Source organism: Lagopus muta, chromosome 2 (genome assembly GCF_023343835.1).
Source record: "Lagopus muta isolate bLagMut1 chromosome 2, bLagMut1 primary, whole genome shotgun sequence".
Lineage (NCBI taxonomy): Eukaryota > Metazoa > Chordata > Aves > Galliformes > Phasianidae > Lagopus > Lagopus muta.
Window position 1 is genome coordinate 47,321,361 of NC_064434.1, and position 27,938 is coordinate 47,349,298.

Genomic DNA, 27,938 nt, shown 5'->3' on the forward strand with positions numbered 1-27,938 from the left:
AAAACAGAAGAAAATGAAATATCAGTCTGAATTAGATACAGAAATCACTGAAGTACAGAAGAGTATTTACAGGCTAATAAAAATATATTCAGCTTAACTAGATATGATACATTTGTTGTTAAATGTTATACCTCCTATAGGAATGACTTTATAGATATTTGGACACGTACAATAAATACTTGGATTTCATTTGATATAATGGTCGATTAACATATATTGAGGTGGATACAAACCATCTTCACTGCCACAAATACACTTCTACAAAGGAAATACTACATAGTCTTTGATCAGAGTTAAATTTATTGCCATTTAGCACTTTCCTTAACTAACATGCTCTTAATTAACATTGGTCCCAGATGCCAACAAGCACTGTCTACCTTTAGCTTAAAATACAGTTGTCTCAATGAAGTTTGTTTGTTGTTGTTTTTTTTTTTAATTGGCAAGGAATTATCTACTAGGAAAAAAAATGCAGTTTTCTTTAGAATACCATTTTATTCTTGAAGTAAAAATATATATACATGCCAGTAAACGGTTTCACACTTTAAAAAATAAAAATGAAGTCTGAATACTGCCTTTCCTCGGAAATTCTTCCAAGTCTATTTCTTTCAACCTCTGCAGATCAGCAGGACTGAGTCTTCCAGTTACTGACAAAGGAAAAAATACACATTTGTCTACTGAATCTGGAAATCTCAACTTGCAAACCTTTTCTCAATTTAAATATTAATCTCAAAGCATATCAGTATGACTACAGCACACAAGTATGTTAAATCAGCTGGTACTAAGGATGGAGTATAGCCACTGGAGTGTCTGTGCAAATTCCTCCCATTCAGGGCTTTCTAAACAAAGATTATAAAAACTGCAGGGAAAGAAACACAGTGATGATTTACTGATACCTGATTTGTCTGCTCTTAGTCATTCTCCTCAGCCATTTTCCTTCTGTTGATCTCATACATAGATTAAAAATAGACAAAATAACAGAGAAAGGATCCAGCAACTTCCAGATGATAAAGAAAAGCGTACAGCATCTTAACAGGTGGACAAGGAATGTCAGGAAAATAACTCCAGAAATACTCTCCCACCTCAGGCTGGAATAGATCAATGGGCTAAATGGAAAATGAGCTATGCCAGAAAGTAAGGAAGATCAAATAAATAAAAAAAATTAAACTTCCTCTCAGATACAGGGAAAATGTGCAGGCAAATTCAGTGCTTTTAAAAAGCTATTAGATTAGTTGGACCAGCCTCACTTCTTACAACTGCAGCAAAATTTTATACCGCTATGATTTTCAAAGACAGTAAAATTACTACTCAGCTTTAAATCACACTCTCTACCAGAGAGCATAGAGTGTTCTAGGCCACTGACCATTTCAGAGTGCATTCTACTTTACTAACTGTGAGGAAAAAAAATAATAATAATTAAACAAAATAAAAATAAAAAATACCCACAGCAATCTGAATGTGAAGTTCTAGCAGTGGATTTATCTGCTAATTTGTACCCAACATGCCTGTAATTTCTGATGCATCAGAAAAAGAAATATGTCTGGTGACCTGTTTCTTCTTTACACAAATTCATTTTTAAATACTAGTGCCTGTGTGGTGAAAACTGTACAAGTTTGACTATTCTAAAAGCCTTCAAACAGTATGCCATATGAGAAAGGCTATTATAAAAAATGAACCAAGTAACTCCACTGAGTGAATGGAACTCATGCATAAAAGCACACACACGAAACAATCTTGTAAATAGCAAAGTTAAGGGATTTATAAATAGAAAAATCTTTGAATAAAGTATATACATTTTTAGGATTTTTCTATTAACATATATATAGTGCTCCTAGGAGAAACAAGCAACCGTGTTCTACATCACAATTTTGAAGGTAAAATTAATTGATGTTACTCTAAAGGCCATCCAGGTTTTTTTTTTTTTAGGTACATAATATCCTACATATTAACACTTGCAAAAATGTCTTTTCACATTAGTTCCACTGTCACATAATAAAATCTTTTCACATTACAGTCCAACAGCCTGCAAAGCAGTAAATAAGAAAGCTATCTTAGCAGGGTAAAATAATAAATGTGATTACAAAGAGAGTCTGTGTATGGAAAAAAGTTGCATTTCACCTAAAGATCTACAAGGTCAGTTCTTGTATATCTGCAGTTATACCAGAAACTGGCCAAGAAGCCATCCTCAACATTTCCATTTGCAACCATGCCATGGGCTTTTAGATGTACACCAAATAAAAGCTAGTTTCAGATACACTGCTGTTACAAAAACAGTATTTTTTCTCTTTCAACAGTAAGACAATTACAGGTTAATACAATCGCCCCAAAGTAACAGATAGGGCCAGACACTGTACAGTTCTGAGCACCTCCTATAAAGTACTATGCACTTTATTTTCACTTCTTTAAAGATTACTTTGAACTGAAATATGTTCAGTACCTATTGAGAGTACTCAGCATTTCATAAGCTCAAGCTAATAATGACCAACTCAGACAGCTCCACACGGGTAGTAACCACATCCATTCAAGAAAGCACACTGAACTGATGGTGTTCAGAAAAGAATACCAAAGGGCACATATAACTGTGGATATCTTTTTAAACTAATTTTGTTTGTAAAACCCGATAATACCCTGTTTAAATATGCTCCGAGCAATTTTCATATGGAACAATTAGCAGTGAATTAATTAAAATAATAATATCAAAAAGCTCACCCATTATCATGGGTCATAACTAACAACTATTCCATTGTTGCATTTGGGTTTTGATGGCCTTGCTTAAGCAAGAAAGTTTTGCTATTCTGAGAAAACAAAACAAAACAAAACAAACCGACATTATTTTTGGAAGTTACAAATCAAAAACTCCAAGTGGAAAATTCAGGTATGCAACAATACAGTTCCCCCTCACCTTCCAGAGTCAAAGCTTGTTTCACAACAAACTAAACACTGGTTGTCCCTTTAAAATATCAAGGGGTGAAAATAAAGCTGGTCACATCTTATTTTCCTTCCTTAGGGATATAAGAGAAATTAAAAGCTGAAGGTATTGAGGTTATCTTTTTTAGAAATCCCATGCTTTGGTGCTTATTATTAAAAGGAAATTAGTTTCACATGCTATGTGTTAAGTAGCCATTGTGTGTCAAGCAAAAGACAGTTTTCCACACTTAGAAATGCTCACAATGAAGCCCTGAGGTAACTGCCTTTTTTCCAGGCAACAGTAACAGTTCCCTTTGACTTTTAATTACCATTTTACAACCTACATTTGTATACGCAAACTCGGAGCAGTCAATATTGATTATCAATTGTTCCCAAAGATGGGATCTGTCCAGTTGTTTTTGTTTGTTTCTTTCTTTGTTTCTTTAGGATAAAGACTCAGCAGAACGGGTTAATTTGGGTGCAGCATCTCCTAATGAGGCTTCAACTGAATTTCCCAGGTCTCCATTTTCATGTCCATCAATACTTGGTTTCTTGTCAAACACTGCAAGAAAAAAGAAATTTTATATAAGGAGAGAAGTAATCTTGGGAATCGTAGATTAGTGAGATTTATTTCAGAAACTAGAAAATGTCCTGAAAAGAGTGCTAAAAATACAAGCTAATGTTTTAAGCAAAACACTACAGAAGGAAAACATGAACTCTTGACACACATCTCTGATCTAGAAAAAACATACTTGAAGAAGTGAACAAAATAAAATAATAGCTTACAGGGAATTAACTACACCTAGACTAGTCAGGAAAAAATAAGACCAACTGGGAAAAAGTGATTAGGAAAAAAACAATACACAAAAACCACAAAAGTTAGTTAATTCAGTTCTAAGTAAACCAGGCCAACGAGTAAGGGACCAACCAAAAGAGCTTACAACTTACTAGTAAGTTAACTGAATTAACAGAAGATAAATGTTACAATTAATACAAGAACAGTGTTCTCTAGAAACTGGTTTGCACACTGAGACCGCACAATTAAATACAACACTTTTTAGAAAGGTTACCTTGTGAGGGTTTGACATCCACATTTACTTCTTTCCTATTAGAACCTGAATTTGCCCCTTCTTCCAATTCATCAAGATATAAACGATAACGATGTCCACTCTCATCCTCATATTCTACGTTTTCATCATCTGAATCAACTTCTGGAGCAACATACACTACTTCAAATTCAATCTCGCCTCTCTAGAATAAAACCAAAGTAGGAATAAATTCAAGGGGACATAGGTTTAACTGAAGCAATATTGGCCCAGCCTTTTTCTCATAGATTGTAAGACACAACAGGACACAGTGTAAGGTGATGGAGCTTCAGGAATAATACTCTTTGACTGAAAACATTAAAAGTCAAGGTAATTCAATAGGCAGAATAAAGGAAGTGCATAAATTTGCCTGTTGTTAACAGGTCCCAACTGACCTGTTGGGAGAGGATAGTTACAGCTTCTTTATGTTTTGCATCTCTTAGATTAACTCCATTTACTGCCAGAATAGCATCCCCAACATGTAGTCCTCCGCATCGATCAGCAGGTTGCCCAGGATGGATTTCAGAGATCAGTATTGGAACACCATGCTCCTTCCCACCCTGCAGAAAACAAGAATTTTAATCAGCTGAAATGTGCACTGGCAGAAAACCAGCATTCTAATAGCTGTTCTTAATGTGCTTATTTCAACTTTTATTGTAGAAACTAAGAATGAATGTTTTGGACAAAGAGAATATCGAAGTAGATGGTATGAGATGTTTCTCTTAATTCTTCTCCCCTGAGAAGAACGGCCAAATTTCAAACTTAGGGCCTAAGCCCAAAACAAACACTGAACATCTAACTTTTACATAAACTTAAGGATTTCACAATCAATCAGAATGAGTTGGATTCTTCAAGTCACACAACTATAGCTACAAATTTACATAATGCAACCTTTTTGATTGCTGTGCTCTAATGATATATTCACTGTTCCATATTTTATGAAGTGCAAATTTAAATTGCTTCTTCTTTGTAATGGAAAATAAAGCATTTACTGTGATTGAAATTCCTAGTCCTTCATGGTCTTCTTTAACTAGCAACACTTTTCTGATTGGACCAACACCTTGACTCTTCTTTAAGGCATCTGGATCCTAGTTTGATATAAAATAAAACAAAACACATAAAAACTCAATAAACTGTAAATACAAACACATGAACCAAAAAGTGATGCATTTCTGACTTTTTTTTTTAATTATTTGTAGAAGGACAGTATATCAGCAACAGACCAGCACCAGGCATGTCAATCCTGAGTGCCTCCTTACAGATAGGTTACAAAATCAGAAAAGGTTTCTTATTATGCACTTCTGACAAGAATAATTATTTCAATTATTTCAGTGATGAGTGTTGTAATTACACGTAACTTCCAAAAGCAAGAAAAGTAGCCATATATTAAAAATATAAAGGGACTACATAAAGGAATGCTGATCACTGTTGGAATGTTGTACGACAAATTGTAACTTAAAACTAATCAAATGACAGATGCAATACAGTCCCAGAAAAGGGTTTATTCTTGTTATATTAAAAACAAACTACATCATAAGCCATTCAATTTAAGACTAGAAAGGAAGCTAAATTAATCCCAGTATTTATTTTACTGTTGCATTTGTGCATATCCTCAAAATCATACACACACACATATAAAGCATATTTTACACGCCATTAAGAACATAAGTAGTAAGATCCATCTGAACAACTAAGATATTTAAAACAGGTCAATCAAAGTAATGCCCTTTCCTGAAAGAGTTTGGTTTCATGCACTGAATGCTGGGGATTATTAATAGTTCATGTGCTAGGCTAGCTAAGACAACGTCTACCAAGGCTACACACGTTAAATTCATATTACTACACACAGCAGAGACAATTTTCAAAAGGACTTAGTGTTCCTAGATAAGGCAGCAGAATTGTCTTTCACATGGTCACTACTGTAGACATGCTATTCAGAATGGATCTGTCCTCTACAATATCCAGCTCTGGGTTCCCCAGAGTAACAGAGCCATGGACCTGTCAAGAGTGGGTCAAAAGAAGGGCCACTAAAATTATCACAGGGCTGAAACACCTCTCCTGTGAAGAAAGGCTGGGAATTGGGGTTATTTATCCTGGAGAAGAAACAGGTATGGGAACAGATGATCTTTAACAGTCCCTTCTAACACAAACCACTTTAGGATATAAAATAATTACATATATATAAAAGTGACAGTTAAAAGAACTCAAAAGTGAAGTGAAAATAAGCACAAAAATCAAAGAACTAACTCCCATCTTTTTTTCCTCAAATATCAGAAATTACAGAGGAATGAGTCACTCTTTCAACTTACATGTCCTGGTGGTGCTTGCATTGGTCGTTTCAGATCATTCCTACCTCGACAAGCTCTAATAACAGTTTTGTGACGGTGAAGGTGTATTTCTGCTTCAAGCTGATTCCAGAGCTTGTCATGAGCAGGTCCCTTCATATCTCGACCCAGTAACTGAATCTGTTGAACTCTACAAATGACAAAGAGAATAACAACACACTATATGGCAACTTAAAATCAGTGCACTGTACAATTTACGCTCCATCAGACTACAGCATGCAGTCATGCAGTGACTAGTGTAAGTGCAGTAACTGCAAGTTGTGACAATGATGAGCATGTTAAACTTAAACAGCCATGCATGTATACAATTCTTCATAAGCTTAAAGGGCTTGTAAACAGCTCATCTACCACACAAAATCCAGAAAATTTTATAAAAAAAAAAAAACAACAAGAACACAACCCTATGGCTCTTCTTTGTAATGTGAAGCATCTTTTGATTCTTCCTTGTCTAATTAACTGCAAATACAAGACTCCTCCTACTTGGACTACTCTTAACTTTGGACCTGCCTTTGGGGATGCAGAGGAAGAGAATAAACAGAGTTACAGAAGTGACCATTTGTGTGACTAGCACAACCTCTTAAACACAAAGTTGCAAAAAGCAGAAGTGGCTGGGCTTTCCCCATGACCAGAGGCTCCAAAAACTGTCTTCAGAAGACTTATGCAGCTATCTTGTTTTTCATTTAAAAAAAAAGAAGAAAGGAAAAAAAAAACAACATAATAGATGGAATAAGTAATGTAAATTTTAAAGAGGAAATTTAAATCTAGTTGTAAGGGCAACAGACCCACAAGAAAAGATTCAAACTGCCAGCTCAGTACAATGTATTTAATAGTGCTCATGGCAAGATAAGAATTAATATATTGCTGAATCACTACACAAATATAACAAGCAAATGATCAATTAGATGGACAATGCAAGAACATAGTAGTTAAGATAGATGTCAAACAGAGATAAAGTGACTGATCAATATCAGTCAGATCAGAACTGCCTCATCATGAACCATCTCTTGTCTCCACAAAATAAGTACAGAAGGCAATTTCTGTACTGCTTTCTTAGTGCTTCTGCAGTGATAAAAAGACAACTTAGATGCTAAAGAGTGGGATGAGTAAAAAAAGATCAATGCTGCAAAGCCAGGTGTCTCAGAACAACGGTATCTCCAGCCCACCTCAACACACAGGGCACCCCGAGCCCTAAGCATAGGCACTAAAGATCCTTGCAGACCTTAATGGGACTGGAGAGCTCAGGAATAGGAGCATAATTGTAACACCATGCTGCTAACATAGATGAGAATTGTATGCATCTAAGTTTACCATAGTTATCTACTGCCAGCTATCGCAGTTATGTTGTAGAAATATCACACTCATATGCTGCCAAATTTAAACCAGCATAACTGACATTACTTTATCTGCACTACTATGATTGAGCTATCACAGTGATATGTTAAAGTTATTAGAGACCAGTACACGTATACTTTAGATAAACATGTCACAGAACCTTTTCTTGCAAGAAAAGGTACCTCTGCACGTATCCTTCCTGCTAACAATTTTAAAAGTTAAGGAAACAAAGGTTTATAAATAAACTAAGAATAACTCATACTTAAAAATGTACTCATGAAGGCTGTGTAACACAGTGATTTACCCAACAGGAAAATTTAAATCTTTTAAATTAAACTTCTGGAGTACAATATGATTTTTGACTGGCTTCACTGTGGTCATTCTACCATACTTATCACTAATACTTATGAACATAGTACAAAACCTAGGAAAAGAGAAACCAACAAATGCTGTGAGAGAACACTTACTGGTTGCAGTGGAGAAGATATTGAACAAGGAAAAGTCTGATTTGGTAACAGAATAATAGAAGGTCAAGAAACCTACAGCATCTATTTATGTCTCTCTAGCCCTTTAAAAACTGTGACTTTATATATATTTGTTGATGTTAATGGTGTTATGATGTCATGGTGTTAAGAAATACCAGGCACAGATCAAGCACACTGTGCTACAAGCTCTCCAGTATTAAACAGAAGTCTTGTAACAATAACAACTAAAACTCATGCTAAGGACATGGATTGATTTTACATGCCTTCCAGCTAGTTCCTTATCTAAGTACTTGGCTGCCAATCTTGCTCCATAAACCTCAGCCTGAAGAACAGCAATGTGTCGACGAAGAGCTTCATTCTCTTTCCTCAGCAACTTCACCTCAGCTTCCAACTGAGCTTCCTTGACTTTTTCCTTCTTGTTAGCTTCAAGTTCTCTCTCCTTAGAAGACAAAAATAAAAAAAAAAAGAAGTCAGAAAGCTTTTATCAAAGTTAATAATAAAAGAGCACTTAGTATTTCTGTGTGAAATAATTCTATTTCTAGGACATGCAGGAAACAAAAGTGACTCTCTCACTGCAGCTACTGCAGCTACGAGGAGAGGTGGCCTTGAACTCAACTTTGTGCTCTCAACATTATTTTTATCCTGCTTACAACACCTGTACATTATGCATATGCTATCTTAAAGTCCAAGGACTGAAATAAGCAACAGCACTTCTTGCCACTCTCTGTAGAGAGTCACATTATTGCTTTTTCTTGTGTTAAGATGGGAGATTCGTGCAAGAAGAGGGAACATTATTTTTAAAATAAAAAAGTTAATACAAAACCACAACATATCTCAAGTGGATAATATTCTTTAAGTATTTTAATGAGCTTTTCATATGCTTAAATGTTCTGTAAGTTTTTAAAATGACCATTATTATCATGCAAACAACCAAGAAACGTCCAGCCAGGGATATTTCCAAGTTAGATTCCTAAGACCACAAAAATAAGACTAGACATTTTATATATGATGCTACTTACCCTGACAAAATTAAAGAGATATAAGTACAAATTAACTTCATCACAAAAAAATAAAAGGAAGAAAGAAAGAAAGAAATCTATCGCCCTTCACTACCTTTCCCCTCCTCATGAGAAAGGAATTACGGAAATAAGAATTACTTCCATAGTGCTCCACCATAACATACAGATAATGCATAGCCATTATCTTTTCTAAAACCCAGATCACTGGAACTAAAAGGAATTAGCACACTCAACTCAACTCATTATCCTACTAAATCAGCTACAGGAGGAGTTCATTTGATTGCTTGTATCTCTTGTATCTTGTTTTATATCTCTTTTACAAAGCAGCGAGAACAAACTCAGCAAACAGCAAACCACGAAAACAGCAGACACAGGATTTATTACTGTTCCATTTTAACTATGCTTGCCAACTGGAAAAAGCAATAAGAACTAAATTCACTAAAATGCATTTACTTGTATCAACTACACTACTAAACAAATAAAACCATGAGGTGCTACTAAAGAAGCAACGGGACAGAAACAAAATTTTACAGAACTGGCAAGACAAATCTTTAAAGAAATGGTGAATGTATTTTTTCATTATTCCAAGCATGGATAACAAAACAACAGATAAGGGTTGTATTAATACATTTTGAACAATTAATCCAGGTTGCTACATAGAAACCAAAAAGAGGTATTTTCACAACACGTATGTAAGCATTTGTAGCCCTTTGCTAGAAAGACAACTGTGGATTTGGTGGACTCTACTTCTCTTTCATCTGTTAAACACCTGTACTCAATTCATCTAACTAGATACATTACACATCTCTATGTATTGGCCAAGAACTGCCCAGCACATTGCTCAGAAAGTGTGAAAGAGAGATTCTTGCAAGCACAGTAATTCTTACACTGACCCAGCTTCACATCCGGTTTGACTTGATACATACATTACAAAACCTGCCACACAGACACATCTGGTCTCTGTCTTGGGTTTGGAGTTGTCTTGTGAGATGACTCCAACTACTTTCCAACAAACCTTTTATGACCTGCAGAATACACTCATAAATCAAGAATTCTGGCTAATCTACATTTGAAGAACAGTAGTTTCTAAAACTATTCCAGTTCTCTCTGCTGTAATGATGGTTCTGGGCTATTTTAATATATGTCTACTGCCAGCAGCTGGAAGGCAATTACAGAAATTCAAGGGTGCCAAAACACTGTGTTGCATCTGACACATACTTCAGCTGTAAGAAATGTTGCAGTTCAGACACAATACTCATTTTACATTAGCTGGAGAGTCTGCCTGCAGCTAGCATTTATTTTAGTTATATACATATTGCCAAGACTGCATCCAGGTGCTGGAACAGTACAGGCCCACTGTTGGTGTAAGCATTCTCTTTTAGGACTCCTTTCATTTGAAAATTTGAGAAAGGACTAGAATTTGAAGCAGGCGTATGAAGGTACAGCACTTATACACAGCACTTCCTCATTAGGTATCATAAAGTAGTCAGTTTAAAAACAGAGTTTTTTTCTGAATTTGATTCATTGTCTAAATTAAATTTAAAAGAAAATCATCTGTTATTTTCCTATGTGGAATAACTTTTAATTATGCATTTTAAATGGTGTATTTAAAATAGGAGGAACAACTTAATCCCAGTTTTCTTCCTATTTTCTCCATTACTGTGACTGCTGCTCTGTGACCCAGAAGCCACTGGACTCTTTTCAATTGATCACTATATGAAGAAAAGCTGAAGGTCTGCAGTACAGAATCACAGAGGATGTACTGAAAGGATAAGTCTTGCCCTGAGCAATTGCTGTGTAATGTGATAAAAGACTCCAAATACGTGTTTTTTTTTTAATGAGCATGTTAAAGAATCATGTTTCTTGCTTTCTGGTGCTCATAGCATTACAGAATTTTAGTAAATATAAAGAACTGTATTTTCTGCTGCTAATACAACAAGTAAGAAAGCAAAAACGCAACTGCCATGTTGATAATCAAAGCTTACAGCTATCAGATGACCAGTGGCTTTCCAAAAAAAAAAAAAAAAAAAAAACCAAAAAAGGAGCAATGATATTGAGGTTGAGGTATACAGTGTAATAAAAGTAGAAAAGCTGTTTGAAAATTCTCAACTCTATCACTGGGAAAGACTGAAAAGAAGAATCTACCTACAGGCTGTTAAACAGGTAAGTACACGACATACATTAAATCACACCCATAAAAAGAACTGAAAAAAGAGAAAATAAGGAAGAACTATCAGAATTTTCTATCAGACGAACTAAAAATGCAAATAAAGTTCTTCACACAGCACTTTGCCAAGTGACAGGAAGATGGAACAAGACAGATCTGCCTTGCCAGTTTCTGAGGCCAACATATACAAGTTGTCACACAAAACAAAAGCACTTAATCATTTAAAAAAAGGGGAGGGAGCAATCAGTATACTTACCAATTCATCCACAGAAAGGACAGACTTAAGACAGAAGAAAAGAGTTCCATAATTAGAGAAACAGGTAATTGGAGCTTTAAGAAAGTGCATTAAAGTAAAAGACCTATTTCAAAAGAAATTTACCAGCAGGTAAATTTTATTACAGGGAATTTCTAAAAACCAAACTGCTGTTAATTGCTTTTAGTAGCAATTTTGGTATTTCATTGTGATTATCATTAAAAACACCCTAACCTTATTATAGTATTGAAAACAATACTTTCTCCTAAAATACCAAGAACTATAAAGAACAGCACAATAACATGAAAAGCACTGTAATACTTGAGAGGGAAAAGCAGAAGAAGGTAATTTACTTCCTGTCCTGACATTTAAGAAGCCATTTAACTGATAGGTAAATAAGCTACATGGCAGTTTTCTGAACATATCACAGAAAAATATGTCTTCTATAATACAGTACTTGATACTGACAGTGGATTTTTTCATTTCAGAAAGCATAACGAAAGGCATTTTACAACAGTGACTTACAGGATGGTGAGAGATAACAAAAAAAAAAACCAAACTGTTATGCACAAGAAAATAAATCTATTATGCAACTCCATTCTCATACTAAAAACGTTATCATGCTTAGACTAAGCAAACACATCACCCCTAAAAGCTACAGCTTATAGTGCCCATATTTATATAAAGAATCTACATACAAAAGAAGAGCGGTTACTGTTAATAAAGAAAGCAGCAAATTAACTGCTACAAAAGCAGTTTATTCTCACACCACATACACTGTTGACACAGTCTCTCTTTGGCACAGAGATTTCTAACTGCCAGAAGGTCAGCATGACAGTTTTTATTTACCTAAAACTCAGACTTCTCATTTTTACTGTCATTTAAGAAAGTTCAATTTTGCTTGCTCAAGCTATATGAAACTTCACAGTTTTCTGTATCTACAAGAGTTTAAACTTGAGCTTCTCTCCACTGAAACTATAAAATCCCTGAAGGCAAAGTAAAAAAACCTCAAAAGATTAGCCCTCAAGTCTATAAAAAAAGAAGGAGCTACGTGTAAATAAAGGAGAGAATATCAACCTAGACTGTTAGCAAATTCAACTTCAACATGGATAAAATCTGAAGCAATACAAGAAAAAAATGTACTTATTGTTAGCTGCCTAAAACAGGCTGAGGTCACTTGCATGGAGATTTAATATATCTTTAGAAATTGCTTCTAACAAAGTAAGGAGAAAGAAACACATTAGAAGTATGACTGCATCACTCAACAGTTAAGTCTCACTAATAAAATTTAGGAATGAAAATCACGTGCTAAAAATTGGTTGGCTAATCATTTTGCTTCATGTAAACCTGAAGCCTAGCACTTAGAATACGTGGGTGGTATTTAACTAACTCTTATTTACATGTCCAGTTAATAATGGCTCTAAAAAACCTTTAGCTATAGCTATAATTCAATACAGACTAAACTAGGTGTGGATAATCCAGAAAATATTATTCTTTATACTGAACATGCAAATATGTAGATGTAAGAATACAGCTGTAATTCACTTACACCCTTTGGATGTGAAACCGAAAGAATTTGGGATAGTCTTATTTAAAGAACAGCCTAGATGGCCTGTGAGCCTATTGCTGTGTTTTATTTTACATTAATTAACAGGACAAAATAGCAGAGACTATTTTAACATTTCACAGATGGTGAGACTTGCTATTTGGAAGGAACTTGTGAAACAGTTTCAAAAACAGCTAGATGGTAATCTTTGAATTATGCAAAGAGTTAGAAATCAGAACCTAGTCAGCATTACACCACGTCCTGATTTTAAAAGTATCAGTATTAGAGTATGAATCTTTGCTGCAGATAGTAACAAGGCATACTATACTCTGGATATCAGTCAATGTTAACAAGTTCCACAGTTAAATTACTGTTATCTTCTGGTATACATTTTAAAGGTCTAAGTTTCTCAAAACCATATTTCACAAAATTATCAGTTGTCTATTGGTCTTTTTATGACAGTATGTGGAATATAACAATGGAGAGCATCTGTAGCATTCTAAAAGAAAAAGTACAACGGAGAGGACTGTGACATCATCTGCCATCTCCTCCTATGGCAAAACAATCCCATTCCTACTCTTATATTCTTGCTACATCAAGAACAGATTTTTACTTCTAGACTGTTTTATAACATGTGAAGATTTGGTTGTGTTTTTACATTGGAAGCTATCATCTTTCACTACTTCTGCTGCCATAAAAACATATAATTCATCACAATATTTTCTTACTTTGCTTTAATAAACTGCTCAGAAAAGTTCTACATAAAACTGACTTACATTCTTACTTATTATTTTTAATGGTTCCTAAACACTACCAATAAATCTTATTTTAAAAAGAAAAAAAGTGAACTCTCTCCAACATCTTTAGCATGAAAATTTATAATCAGCTTATTCATAACTCACAAGGAAGAGCTGCAGACAGGAAAGGGGAAAGTACAATCCTCCATTCAAGCCACTGTACTCACCAGCTTTGCCTTAATAGCCCCCGAATCCACATTCTGACCAGTTTTGGCATGTAGCTGAAGTTGGACAGCATGAAGCTGCAAAAGCTGATCGTGGACTTCCTTTTCCAATACTGCTTTCTCTGCCTGGGTTTCTGTCAGTTCAGACTTCAGATCAACTAACTGTGCCTGGAAGATAAAAACCATTGTAGTAATTAGAGAAATGATAATATCAGAACTGACACACACGAATATATCTTTTGCTGGCACATTTTACAGCTGAATGCCATAATACAAATAACAGTACATGCTGTCATGCGTTCCTCTGTAGCCCTTCACAAGCACTCCATCATTTGCAGGCTTTTTTCCTCTGCATTTTCTACTGCATCCATCATCCACAGATCAAGCATTAAACCACTGCACTTGTGAAAATAACAGGAGCTGGATTTTTCTGACAGAGGCCACGACATCTGATGCTGATGTCCACTTTGACACAGAATTCTGTCATTTAAAACTACAATAGGATTTACAATCATAGCAACATGCATCAAAGCACTATTCATACTATAATACAACTACATCTTACCAGAAAAAATATATATATATTGACCAATATATTAATGGAATTATTAAAGCAGTGCTAAAATCAAAGAACCCAATTCACAACAGATCTACTATCAACAACTTAACAGAAACAGCCAATCAAGTAGGCAAACCAGAAGCCATGAGTTAATATGTCCCTAAAATGTTTGTAGAAAATCACAGTCATGAACTCTAACGTGAAAAAAAAGAAAATTTTTGAAACGTTAAAATACAGTCTACACGCATACTTGTAACAGGAATAACAGAACAAATACACATTTTTACCAGGCTACCTGCTATCCATAAGTTCAAGTAGATTTTTATAAGATAACCTCAATTTTTACAAGCTTTAAAGCTATTACCTACCCATGAAAACACAGCAGATGCCAGGGGAGAATTTTGATCATGTTTTGTACTTTAAAGGTAAATTCAGATTCTATTTTTACTTCCAAAAATCTGGAACTTAAAAGCAAAATGGAAAAGTCACCAATTCTTAAAAAAAGATCTCACATTAATGCAAGGTATTTTAGATATTTAATAACACTATCCTGATGTTCAAATTCACATTGAATACCAAGTCAACGCTCTTCCCATCCAATTACCTTAGGCTGCTTTAAAAGGTCTGTATCAGTTTTAAAAAGCAGAAAGGATATGAATATCAGTACTTACTGGGTCTAATTAAGGTATCTAATTTAGATGGACAGCCTCCTTAAGCTTCCAGCATAATTATCAGACATAAGTAGGCTCTTCCAGAGGCGATTCAAGAGCACTTCAATTACACAGCAGCTTGATGAGACAGGTCAAGTCAACCTCCAGCTCACTGCTATGAAGAACAATGTCCCTGGCTATTCTGCCTTACCCAGTGTCTCAAGGACAAGAGGGTGGGAGAAACCCTGCCAATGAGCTCTGCTGCCTTCTGAGTAAACTGTCCAGAAGAGCTCAATAGCTCTTTTATATCTATATCTATTATATAATATCTCTGACCACTTCCACGGAGCCCCTACAGATCAGGTTAGCATTCAGCTTTTGTGTTGAAGAAACTGACTACACACACTTTCACTTTCTAACCTTTGGAACGACAAGAAACCTGAATAATTTGTAAACCTTCACAGAATTCTAAAGCAGAAATTGCCTTCCACAGTGAGATTTGGAAAAGGAGTGTCAGGTGACCTACCAAGGCCTTTATCTGCTCCCCTTGAGCAGAAATGGTAACAGAATAGCAAACAGTCTTCTGGGGAATGCAGTAATTCTTCTCTTCCAGGACAGGCGCCTGCACCTGGAGCACCAACTCTTTAACTCCCAATGCACTACATGATGTTATGATGTGGAATACCGAAATCATAAAACCATGACAAAGGCCTTCAGTATGACTCTTGCTACCACTGGTTTTTAATCCTCACTTCCCTCAGTTTACATTATAAAGGGAAGCCCGCTGGAAAACCAGCAGTTCCATATTAACTTTTGAAAGATGCTCAGTAAAACAGGAGGAGTCAGAGGCAGAAAATGAAGCAAGGAACACAAGAATCACAGATGCAGACACGCATTCTGAGAGTACCACTCACTGCATGAGGCTGTGGTACTGCACAGGAGCACAATATCAGACCCTACAAAGATTGTGTTTCAACCTGCACAAGCAAAACGAGGATAAACTTAAGCTGCACAGGCAACTGCACCAATCCTTTTATTGGCAACTTCTCAGATGCGCTCTCCAACAAGGCCACTGAAGGTGAGATGTCATGCATCTCCACGCACACATCTCAATATACCTATAAATGTACTGCACATAGAGCAGGTCACTGGTGCCTGCTCTAGCACTTGCTGAAAAGCCAGCTGGGGGCAAAAGTAACACACAGCTACAGGAGACCATTTAGCTTCATGGTTACGAGCATTTAGGAGAAGTCAGTAAAGAGAGAACAGAAACTCTCACTCGTAAACAGTAATGGACAGAGGTTGAAGGGAAGGCTGTCTGTTTAACATCCTTACATCCTCTAACTTGCTGAATCAGTCAGAAGAGGAAATGGGAGAAAAAGGCTTTTGAACAGAAGGACATTCCTTTCAACTTTCAAATACTTACTTTACTTGACATATGAATCCAGCAGAACTAAATTATAGTTACAGTCATTTTACACCCCCAAAATACCATTAGAAGCTGTAGCTACATCATATTTATATAAAACCCTTAATCCATAACTAAGGATTATCACTAAAACACATGTTTGGTAAGTTCTAAAAACTACCTAGCTGTTCATTTTCTATCTGCATTATTAAGAGAATAACTGCTTTTATTGTTAAAATATTTCTAGATTGACACTGGGAGCAAACACAGCTCCTCCTCTAATGTTAACATTACACAGCTTTAAACCAGAGAGTTTCCACAAAGCTAGCAATATAAGATAACCTAAATGTGAATATGTAGTCATAGACAGAAAGTACATTATTTTCATTTAAAACACACAAAAATAACAACAACAAAACAACACAGCAAAGATGATGTATCATCATTAATCTTCTGTGTGACCATGCCTATAAAGTACGTACCCCTAACAGTTAATAAATGTGGTCTCACTGTAATGCACAACAAGTTAACTTGAAGACACAAAATTTGTTACATGGGAATTATTTTTATATGTTCTAAAATGCTACATGTTTTTCAAGACCGTATGCTTTAACTGTTAGAAGGTCCCAAGACAGAAGCAAGAATCATATGTAATTTAATTCAAAAGCTCAAAACTTACAAGTCTTTGAACTGATCGAGCAAAATTACTACATTTCTAATATTACATATAAAATGTTAAACTTTATTCCCATTTTAACTAGAAGAGATGCTGGAGTCCTCTACTACTAATCCAACAGAATGAATATAAATGGTAAATATATACCAAAAATATAAACAACAAAACCATTATAACACCACTGTCACAGGTCATGCAAAGGCAGAAGATATCCTTCCTTTTGAGACCCACCAGTACTGAAGGAGAGGACAAACAGAGAAGAAGAATTAATCTGCAGCAAACAAAGTTTCAAAAATCACAGTAACTGCTCATATTATGGGCAGGAAATATCAGATCATTCATCCTCTTCCACTGAGGCACAAAATCCTCTTTATTTAACATGGTATACAACTGTGCTGATTAGCAAGTATTACACAGTATTGTATTGATTTATAAGCAGAATAACACTTCAGTTTCTCTGCTAACTCATTTGTGAGTCCATACACTAAGCAACCTACAGCCAGCAGCAGGACTGAACTGCAGCTCAGGGAAGCATGATTCCACCAGGGAAATCCTCTTACAGCACTACAGCGCAGTGAGAAGAGAACTGGACACAAAAGACGCTGTATTGGCACAACTCTTCTACCCTTTTATTCTCAAGGGTGTTGGAAGGTCAGTGCTTTTTGGGATATTTTCATTTCTGTCTCTGACTTGATGAAGTCCTCCTGTACTCTTCCTACACCAAGATTCAAAACTGGAATTAAGTGCCAATGGCAATGGGAAGTGCCTGGTTTTAGGCCTTAAAATACAAGCCAAAACTTACCGAAATCAATCAAAAAACATTTAAGTTTCTTCTCTATGAAAGGGAATAAGGCCATTTGCTTCAATGCTTCACTTTTCCCATTACTTTTGTCTGTGAACAATAGATAGTAGTTTTCTGAAATGTTCAGAGATCCATAAATGTATCAGCTCAGAAATGACTTCTAACCAAAAGCGCTGAGAAGTTACATAAGCTGAGTCAGTGTGGAAAAGACTTGAAGCACTGTCCTCAAGCACAATCACCAATTTCTCAATGTATATCAGAGAAGTGCCTGCTAATTTCTTTGTATTCACTGTTCCACTCATTTACACTGATTACAATTGTCAGCTGCACAAATATCGTGCACAATATTCCGTGGTTTCTTACCTTTTTCTCCTCACTATTAAAAATTAAAGGTAAATCCATGTGTTTTTGTTTCGTTTTGCTCTAGCTCCAAGTACCAGAAAACATGTGCTATTTCAGAAAGAGCAATTGCTTCATGTTACCTTCGCACTGGCATGTAATCAATCTACCTTTAAACTCTAAGAGATAAGTTTGTGATTCAAGTAAATTGCAGATTTTGGTCAAATTAATTAAACAGTACAGCAGTATATTTGTCTTCCAAATGATCTAAAGCGCACAGATTATAATCATGATTTGTATCTCACTGAGATCTTACACCTATGAAAACTGAAACCGGGTATGAAGTAAAATCACTCAAGAATTTATAAATGACTTTTTTTCCCCCATAGGAAATGAAATAAATCATAGCCCTAAGTAACAAACAAGTACTTATTCCACAGATCATTCAAAAGTATTACTGCAAAAATTAAAAAAAAACAACACAAAACAAAAACAAACCTCTCAACAAAACATACATAATGACCTTCTTCTTTAGTTGTTCACATTTCTTCTTCAAGTAGCTACAAGTTATAGGCCCATATGTTGCTATCAATATAATTGCTCATTTTAAATGCATTTACCTGCATTTGCAGTCATTGAGTTTTTTATGTCTTACCTGGCATTTTTCATTTGGAGGGAGAGGACAGTCTTAAAAATCAAATAAATATCACTGAGGTCTCATTATTTCATACCATACTTAGTAATTTCTTCAGATGTTGGTCAGAAAAGAAAAATACGCAAACTTCTGAACATAAAAGAATAAAAGCGAGGACTTTGCCCTGGACAACATACAAAGTAAATATAGGAAGGAAATAATGAATAAATGTAACATGAAAAGGAAGTACAGAAACATTTGTGTATAGAAGGGCACAACAGGAAGCACACAGATGGCATACTAAAACCACAAGTTACCAGCTTTCACCATCAGCAGAGCTTGAATGAGGAATCAGAAGATGGCAATATCGTGGGCTCCAAGACCCAAAGCTTCAGAGGGAGCAAGCCCAGAATTACAAAATCGTGGATAGTGGGATGATGGCAATTAATACCACATTAACAAGAGGCAACCTGCCTCTCACTTCTGAAAGGGAAAGCAGCTGCAGAGGGGGGCAAGCAGATTGCTGACAGAAGAAATCAAGTAATGATTTTAGTTAGATTTAGATTTAGAAGAAATCAAGTAATGATTTTAGTTTTGGGAAAAGGTCTTTCACTTTCTGAGCAGAATAAGTAACAGTTGCATTTGATTTAATGGATATGAAAAAATAATACTCAGCCATTGCCCAGACATGAGAACTAAAATCAAAGCATAGCTGAAATGGAAACAAGCTTACAGGTCCAAATGTTATTTGTGCAAAGCAACGGCATCACTCACCCCAACAAATAGAAAAAAACAAAAAAACCTTAATTCTCTCTACACTGAATTGTAGCAAGTGATTTTTGAGGCTTGTAATGACACACTTTTCAGTATCTCAATTTCTAGCGTACATTAAGAACATTTTAAGTATTGTACAAATGATGAGGCATTACAGATTTCCAGCAAAGGAAAGCTAAGCACAATAAAAAAACTTCCACTGTAGTAATACTGCCAGTGAGTAAAAGCCATAAGCCAAGCAGTCATTAAATGTCTTCAATGTAACAAATATTCTTTAAAGATTTTTTTAATTTGTCTTTAATCGAAGGTCTAGCAAAAAGAAAGACAAAAACCAGGATCATTTTGGTGTTAGCTCCCTACACAAGGCAACCATTTTATCTGTATGACTGAATCTCTCCATTTCACCTTCCTTCCCTGCTGATTTGAGTTGAATTGCTGTTTGAGTTTCAAACAGGCTCATTACAGGGTAAAGCTGCAAACAGAGCTGCCTGACTCTGCTCCAACCTACCAAACAAAACCAGGCATGGACAGAAAGGCAAAGAATGCCATGGTGTGGAAACATCACAGGAGAGAAACGGGTGATAAAACTGGATGGTCTTAGTGAGTCAGGAGGGTGCTCACTATTTGCATTAGAAAAAAAACCAAAAACAAACACCTTTCCTGACAAATGAGTCAGAAGTGAGATTTCACTAGTTCCATTGATTCTGTTATTGATAAAACAGCTTGTGTGTGCAACTTTGACAAGAGTTAAGGTTATGAGAAAGGTCCCTGTCAGTGGATCTTGCTGTGGGAACAAACCAAAATTCACAGACAGATAAAGCCTATGAGGTACTTTTATTTTTTCAATGTGTGCTCATTTGTTTATACCAGGCTACAGAAAGTTTACCAACAAATGTATTTATGTGTTTAAACATTTGCTCCTGATCAGGATCAGGAAGCAAACACTGCACCTACTCTTTGCATTCTGCTTCAGTATATGCACAAAAAAACCAACATGAATATCAAGAAATAATGCTCACATTCTTTGGGGGCTTTTTTTTTTTTTTTTTTTTTTTTTTAAGAGAAAAATGTTGCATAGAGGCAAAATAGGTTAAAAAACTGATCATATTTTACAAACAGTGAAATCATTATTTGTAAGTATTCCATAATATTACACAACTGTGGGACAGAAAACAATTTTTCAAGAGCTGACATGCAACCACTGCAGCTTGTTGCCCAAACACAGGCAGATGCAGACACAACATGAGGAGGTCTGGCAGCAGCAGAGATGGGGAACGCATTTAGGAAATGGACGGCCAACATACTAACAAGTTTTCTTGGGAACCGCTGGACTTTGGCATCAGCCAAAGATATTATCAAGCAAAGTATTATGCTTCTCTAATAGCTGGGAAAAAAAAAAAACAATAATTGTGCAGTATACCATCTGTGTCTCTTCTTCACTGAACCATACTTAGGCCACAGCTCCCCAAAGGGCAGGACTATTCCACCGCTCCATCGGCCCTGACTTATCTGCTTCTTTCTTCAGACTGAGCAGTGCTTGCTGCGACTTCTCACAACTCTACAAAGTTTGTAGGACTTGTTCAAAATAGAAACCATGACACAGCACACAGCCTTATTCATTTCACTGTGCTCTTTGCAAAGCCGAAGTGACAGCACTGTACAAAATACATGTTTCTGAATAAATCATACACCTTGGAATCATAATCCTGGATGATCAAAAAAAAAAACCACTGACTGCAACAAAAGCACAGAATGCTTACCACTTATCAATGACAAAAATGAGTAGCTTGTCTCAAATTATTTCAAGAGGCTGAATTTGCAAATTTTGTAATGAAATTGTTCATTTCATTATTTTCAGGACCCCAAAACAGGACATGTGACATCAACTTAAAATTAACTAAAAGCTTTTTCTCATATGGCTAGTAAGAAAGCTAACAACAAAACTTATAGCAATAAACTTCCTAAGGAAATATGAAAGCCAACACCACACATATGGGAAAAAAAAGATTTTCCCTTGAATTTAGTGTAAGTATGGAGGTAGCGTTGGCAACTCCCAACAATTAAACAATTGATAACATAAAAACATTTTAAAGCATCTTGTAAATGTAAAATTTGCTTTCCATTACTATGTGAATTGATGCATTAGTTCCCATTTCTGAGGCAGTGTGGAGAAACTGCTGAGTTACAGCCTGAACCAGTCACTGAGCACCTGGAAGAGACCCTTCAGTGGTGGGAGCACAGGTGGAGGCAATTCACCCATGATCAGAAGCCTGGCTCCACCCCTCTTAGACTCACTTAAGCGCTGCCTGCCACTAAGGAAGGATCTCTTGCTAAGGATCCCACCTTTGTGGGGCTTTTCTGTGAGCCTAGATCTTCACATTTAGGTGAGCATTCTTCTTTTGTAACATCTCATTGCACTGGTCCTGCTGCTGTTACAGCCAGTCACTGATCTTTTTCATCTCTTTCATTAGAATACCTGGTACTACAGCAACATATCATTATTTCATGCTATTACTTTGTTTTTCCTTGATGTCAAGTACATGTATTTTGTCAGGTTTTTGTTTTTTTTTTTTTAATATTACTGTAAATTCTGTTTGTACTTAGAGGTGCACAAATCACAACTTTTTTGTAATTGCTGGCGGTACATTGCTACCAGCCATCTAATTCCTGAATGCCTCATAAATACACTTCCAGTTGCCTATGCTTCTAATTGCTTATGAGGAATACAGAATGAAGTTTTCAGAAGTCATTTTGGTAGCTTTATCATTGGCACTATTTTGGAGGTCAGACTAGCTACGCAGTATAATTCATTACACAAAACTAAGAGTTACAAACTAAAATACCCCCATTGCTTAAAATTTGGATCTCCTACTAAGTGAGAGAAAAAGAGAATACAGTTCAGCATTTGACTACTCAATGACCGAAATTAAGGTGAGCTAGTTAAACATGATTACAACTCCATGACTTTTGATATAGGAAAACGTGAATTAAATGCAGGTCATCCCTTTAAAAAGGTGAATACTTTACTTCCACTGCCTGAACATCTGCAAACTAATCTAATTCTAAGATACAAGCTGTATCACATCTCATTCCAGATAAACCACATTCCATGCAGTACCAACAGTTTTCATTTTGAAAAGAGAAAAAAAGATTCAAATGTAGAAGTGTAAACAAAGAAGTGACACCTCAGGAGGAGATGAACAATTTAAACACATTTGAAAAAATAAATTAACTTCCTTTTCTTACTAGAAATGTTTCCAGTGTTAAAGGCACATCTGTCATAGGGCAAAGAAATACCTTGGTTATATGTAGGTGCAGTTCAGCTTATTAGTCAAAGGAGAAAGGGGATTAAAAACAAACCAAAGGACCTTTGTAATAAAGTATATGGTCCAATCTTGGTTAAAAAGTACTCCTAATCAACAAAGGAGTTCTGCAGCATGCTCCATAAGATGGACTTAAATTACATGAAAAAACACCATACATAGCCACCTACAGTTGGCTTTTTTGGGGTATTGAGTTGCTTTTTTTTTTTTTTAAATAGGGATCTTCAAGTTACCCACACACACTACACATGCTTTAGCTGATACAGCACAAGTTACTTAAAGAAATAAGAATTCAGCTTAAAGGAATTTCCTCTTCTAAATCTACTAACTGATTTCCAGTTCAACAGTAACAAAAATACACAGGCAAATAACCTCTTAGACATTTGCTTAAATGCTTTCTTAAACTCTAGCCTGCAGTTAGCTTAGCCCAACTACTAAGACATAGGGTGTGCTCTACCAGACATTCCATTCCAGTTTGTTCATTTAAAATTACAGAATTAGGCTGGCAAGCAAAGTGGCAGAGTCAAGCTCAGTTTTCACCAGCACGTTAACCTACTACTTTTACTTTCACTGAATTTTTTTTTTTAATGAACATTTAAACAGTGTCAGTCAGCATCATACATTTTTTTTCAGCTCAAATAATATCTGAACAGGAAAGATAAATCCTATGAACTTCCTCTCACTTAGAAATCTGGTCTCTCACACAGTGACTGTTAGCTTGCATCTGCTGACAGTAATGCTGAGAGACAGAGCCCAAGAAAAATCTCTTTTAAAATGGCTGTCATCTCCTTTTGTTCTAACAGCCTGAGGCCCTCACTGTCCTCCATTATGATACATTCCTGCACTCATTTAGCACACTGTATGCTATGCTGGTCAAGTCAAGCTTATCTCAAAGACAATGGCTTCCATCACCTAACAATTTTTTTCTCTTTGATAAGCTATTCCGTTCAAATCTGTGACCAGCAGGAAAAATATGAAAATAAATCCTCCTTCTTTTTAGTTTAACTTAGGGTCATAAATGTTATTAGTATAATTACAACCTATCACCACTCTAAAGCCTGAGTAAACTTACCTGCATACATCCGCTGTGCATCTGCATGCCTTCAGGCTCCTTCTGATAGTAACCAACATCTCAAGTGATTGCACTTCCTTTACAGAAACCAGCCTTGTCCTCACGCACTTTTTTCACAATTCTGAAATATCCCCAGCACAATATTTTACCTAAATTCATCTCTGGCAGTTTGTATGCACTTTTGGTGTATACAAAAGTGCCAAAACACTCTTCCATGAAACTTCTACAGCAGGAGCTTCTATCTACTCCAACTAAAAACTAACTAAAGTGTGTCTTAAAAGCAATTACACCAATTCCAGAACAGATATTAAGCTGATAAAGCACGTTCTGAACTGTGTTTCTCTTTTCTTGCCTGTAAAACTGTGACAAGGGCAGACGATTCTTCTCAAGGAAATAAAACCCACAATCAATAGAACAATATTCCCAATTTTTATCATTAATTTTTTTGTACCTACATAAATAATGTCATTCATGAAAACTCCAAATGAAAGTGCACAAGCAGTATAATATTATAACTTCAAGCTGCTAAAAAAATAGCTGCAATTTTAAATGTCATGAAATATACCATAACTTGCACCACAAAAAAGAGAATAAAGTCACTGATCATCCTAACTTCAGTATTAATGTTCTTGAGATTTTTCAATACGTAACTCTGTCCTTCATTTTGGACAGAGATTTCTGACTAGGAAAAAAAGACAAGACATTCATTCTCAACAGAGCAGCTCCATCTTTCAGAGACTTTAAATGGTAGTTGTCATTTCAAATTTATGACTAATAATCATGAGATCCTATCAACAACTTTCAAGACAACACTATAGCCTCCTAACGGTCTATTTCAGATAAAGCTTCCTATATGGACACAGGTATGAAACCTAACACTATTATCAGAAATAAAAATATTTCACAAAAAAAAATGTTATTTTATTCACTAGCTCTAGATTTTTAGTATCAATTAGTTCTCACTCTAGACACACTAATAGCTATATGATTAAAACTATGAACTGTGATCCTTTGCTCTTCAACTCATTCAAGACTAAAGTACAGTCTGTCACTATTTATGTGTCCAAGCCACGGATGATTTTAATTAGATACCAAAATACAAGGGTTGCTTCAAAAGTAATGTCTCCTACTTTATTATGCTGGCCAACAACATCAGAGGTGATGTTGGTGGTATGGCAGTAGAGGTTGAATCTTCCCACCAACATTCCATTACATTTTGTCACCGCGTGACAGACAGCAGCAGAGGGGCAGTCTGACAGAATGGCGTGTGACACAGAAGTGTAGATGAAGCAACGGTGTGGAATTGAATTCCTCCATGCAGAAAAATGGCAACCACTGACATTCATCCACACTTACTGAACTCTGACTGAGAGCAAACAGTGGATGTGAGCATAGTGAAACGGTGGGTGGTAAAGTTCAGCAGCAGCAACAGTGCGTCACATTCACTGGTATACATTTTTACAAGGTGGGGCATGCAGGCTCCTGTTTATCACTGGCAAAAATGTGCAGCTAATGGTGTTGAATGTGCTGAAAAATAGTGTTTTGTAATTGAAAATTTGCGCTATTAAAAAGTGTTATTGTGCTCTTTGTATCTGTGCCAGTTTCCACGGAAATAAAAAGGAGGCGTTACTTTCAGAGCAACCTTTGATCTTTCAGGATCTAACCTTTATAAATTCCTTTCAAAATATTTAAGCATGAAACAACTTTTCAAAGACGTATTTACAAAGTATTAGCTCATTCCCTTACACTGATCTGAAAAGTCATCTGCTTTACAAGTCGGTACACCCACCAGTCCTGTGCAATATGCAATAAATGCTAATTGTCTACTATAAACTCATAAATCTTACTTTACTATGCCTATACAATTAAGTGTGCTGTACAGCTTGACAGCATGCATGCAAACTGTGTACTAAAGCGTATTCAAGTCTATCGCAACATAAATACGAAGAATACTGTAAACATCACTACAGTGAGCACTGTGATGAAATAAAGACTGCAATTAGCAAAACTTCCTTAATGAAGTATTTATTCTACTGTGAAATAACCCAATGCTCTGTTAAGCTCTACTGGTATTTTGCATAACAAGGTTTTCATACCAGGAAGAGATCAGATTAAAACCAAAGCTAATTTAGTTACTTTATTTCCTACTGCAAGGAAACCCTTCTGAAGAGCAAGTTACTGTCAGAAGATTCTTCAATTCCTTCATTGCAATAAGCAAAATACAAAGGACTGCAAGAACCGACACCTCCGGCCTGTCCACTAAAACTCTTGCAACACGCTTACCCACCTGGCTTTCTAAGCAGCTCTCCTTATTCCCATACTTCAAAGCTACTGGAACAAATAATACAAATCTAAAAAGCATGGTCTATAAGAGATACTGAAGATGCTAGCAATTTTTAGCCTAGGGCAAAGATAACCAAATGAAGACTTCTCAGCAGTCCTGCAGCACAAAGACTATTCTCGTCACAGAAAGACAAGAAGGCATCTAACATCTACACTCTTTAATGACAGGCAAAATGACATCCAAATATACTACAAAAGGAAGCCTCAAGTTGGAAAGCAGCTACGAAACAGAAGAACGTAAAATTTCCCAGATTCTCCCTCCCGAGCACTCCAACTGTTGCATAAATCATAGGATCCCATGGCCCTACCTCTTGAGTAACATCAGCACCAGCCAACTCAGCTCCAGCAGATGCTTCTTCCTTCCCACCCTTACTGAAATGCTGGTTTAGACATGAAGAATTCATCATCCTTGAGGTCCCTTCCCACCCATTCTGTGATTTCTATGAATAGTTACTCTCCTCACAGATTATGAGATCTCAATTATGAGTTCGACTCAGTTCAGCAGGGGGCAATCTGATCTGCTAGGAGTATGAAGAAGGAACAAGAGGATCTGTCAGGCCTATCCCCATATTTTTTTTTTTCATTCACTTGTAGACAGGAATAACATTCTAACTGCTGCTTGTAAGCTTGAAGATTCTTGATGCCTTTGTCCCATTTTGCAAGGATCACCAAGCTTCCTAGAGACATAATGCAAATACAATGCCAGCCAGTGGCATCTGCTGCTCAAGACGCTTCTTTCATCACCAAAGACAACTTTTTGTCCCCACAAGCAACTCCATAACAACACAACCCAAAGCCGGGGATCCGCTGGGCCGGGCCAGGCTCCCGTGGGACAGCCGCCGTCAAGCAGCTCCGGCCCTGAGTGCCGAGCGGTCCGGCTGCCGCCCACAGCAGGCCTCACCCTGCCGGGGGCGGGCAGCCCCAACCCCGCAGGCCCCTCAGCACCCCGCCGCCGCGCCCTCACCTCCAGCTTGTGGTTGATCTGGGACACGGTCTGCGCCTTGTGGCAGAGCTGAGCGAAGCAGGAGCTCAGGCTGGTCATCTTCTGCCGCCCCTCGTAGGTGATATCGGCCTGGTCGGGGTCGATCTCGCCCAGCAGCAGGTCCACGTCCACGAAGGCCTTGTCGAACTCCTTCTCCAACACCTCCAGCCAGCGGAACATGGACACCCCGCCGCCTGGAGCCGAGGCCGCGCCGCCAACCCCTCCGCCGCAGGCCGCGCCGCCCGGCCCGCAGGAGCCGACGCCGCCCGCGGCCGACAT

At 36.6% G+C, this 27,938-nt stretch overlaps 1 protein-coding gene across 1 annotated transcript; it reads right to left on the reverse strand.

The window, feature by feature from the left end:
- Positions 1-409: 409 nt before the first annotated feature.
- GOPC (golgi associated PDZ and coiled-coil motif containing) lies at positions 410-27,938 on the reverse strand. The gene is made up of 8 exons (XM_048935717.1): positions 27,642-27,938; positions 14,101-14,265; positions 8,415-8,590; positions 6,299-6,464; positions 4,982-5,077; positions 4,385-4,549; positions 3,975-4,155; positions 410-3,466 (listed from the first exon to the last, which is right to left on the reverse strand). Exons 1-8 carry the CDS (start codon positions 27,936-27,938, stop codon positions 3,348-3,350), a joined length of 1,365 nt encoding a protein of 454 aa, XP_048791674.1. The 3' UTR covers positions 410-3,347.

Excerpts from the sequence above, each read along its gene's own strand:
- GOPC (XM_048935717.1), bottom strand. The coding sequence starts at position 27,938 with ATGTCGGCCGCGGGCGGCGTCGGCTCCTGCGGGCCGGGCGGCGCGGCC. Across the intron at positions 5,078-6,298 it reads TGCAAGCACCACCAGGACAT|GATCCAGATGCCTTAAAGAA; the intron begins GTAAGTTGAAAG and ends ATATCAAACTAG. Across the intron at positions 4,156-4,384 it reads TAACTATCCTCTCCCAACAG|AGAGGCGAGATTGAATTTGA; the intron begins GTCAGTTGGGAC and ends GTTTTATTCTAG.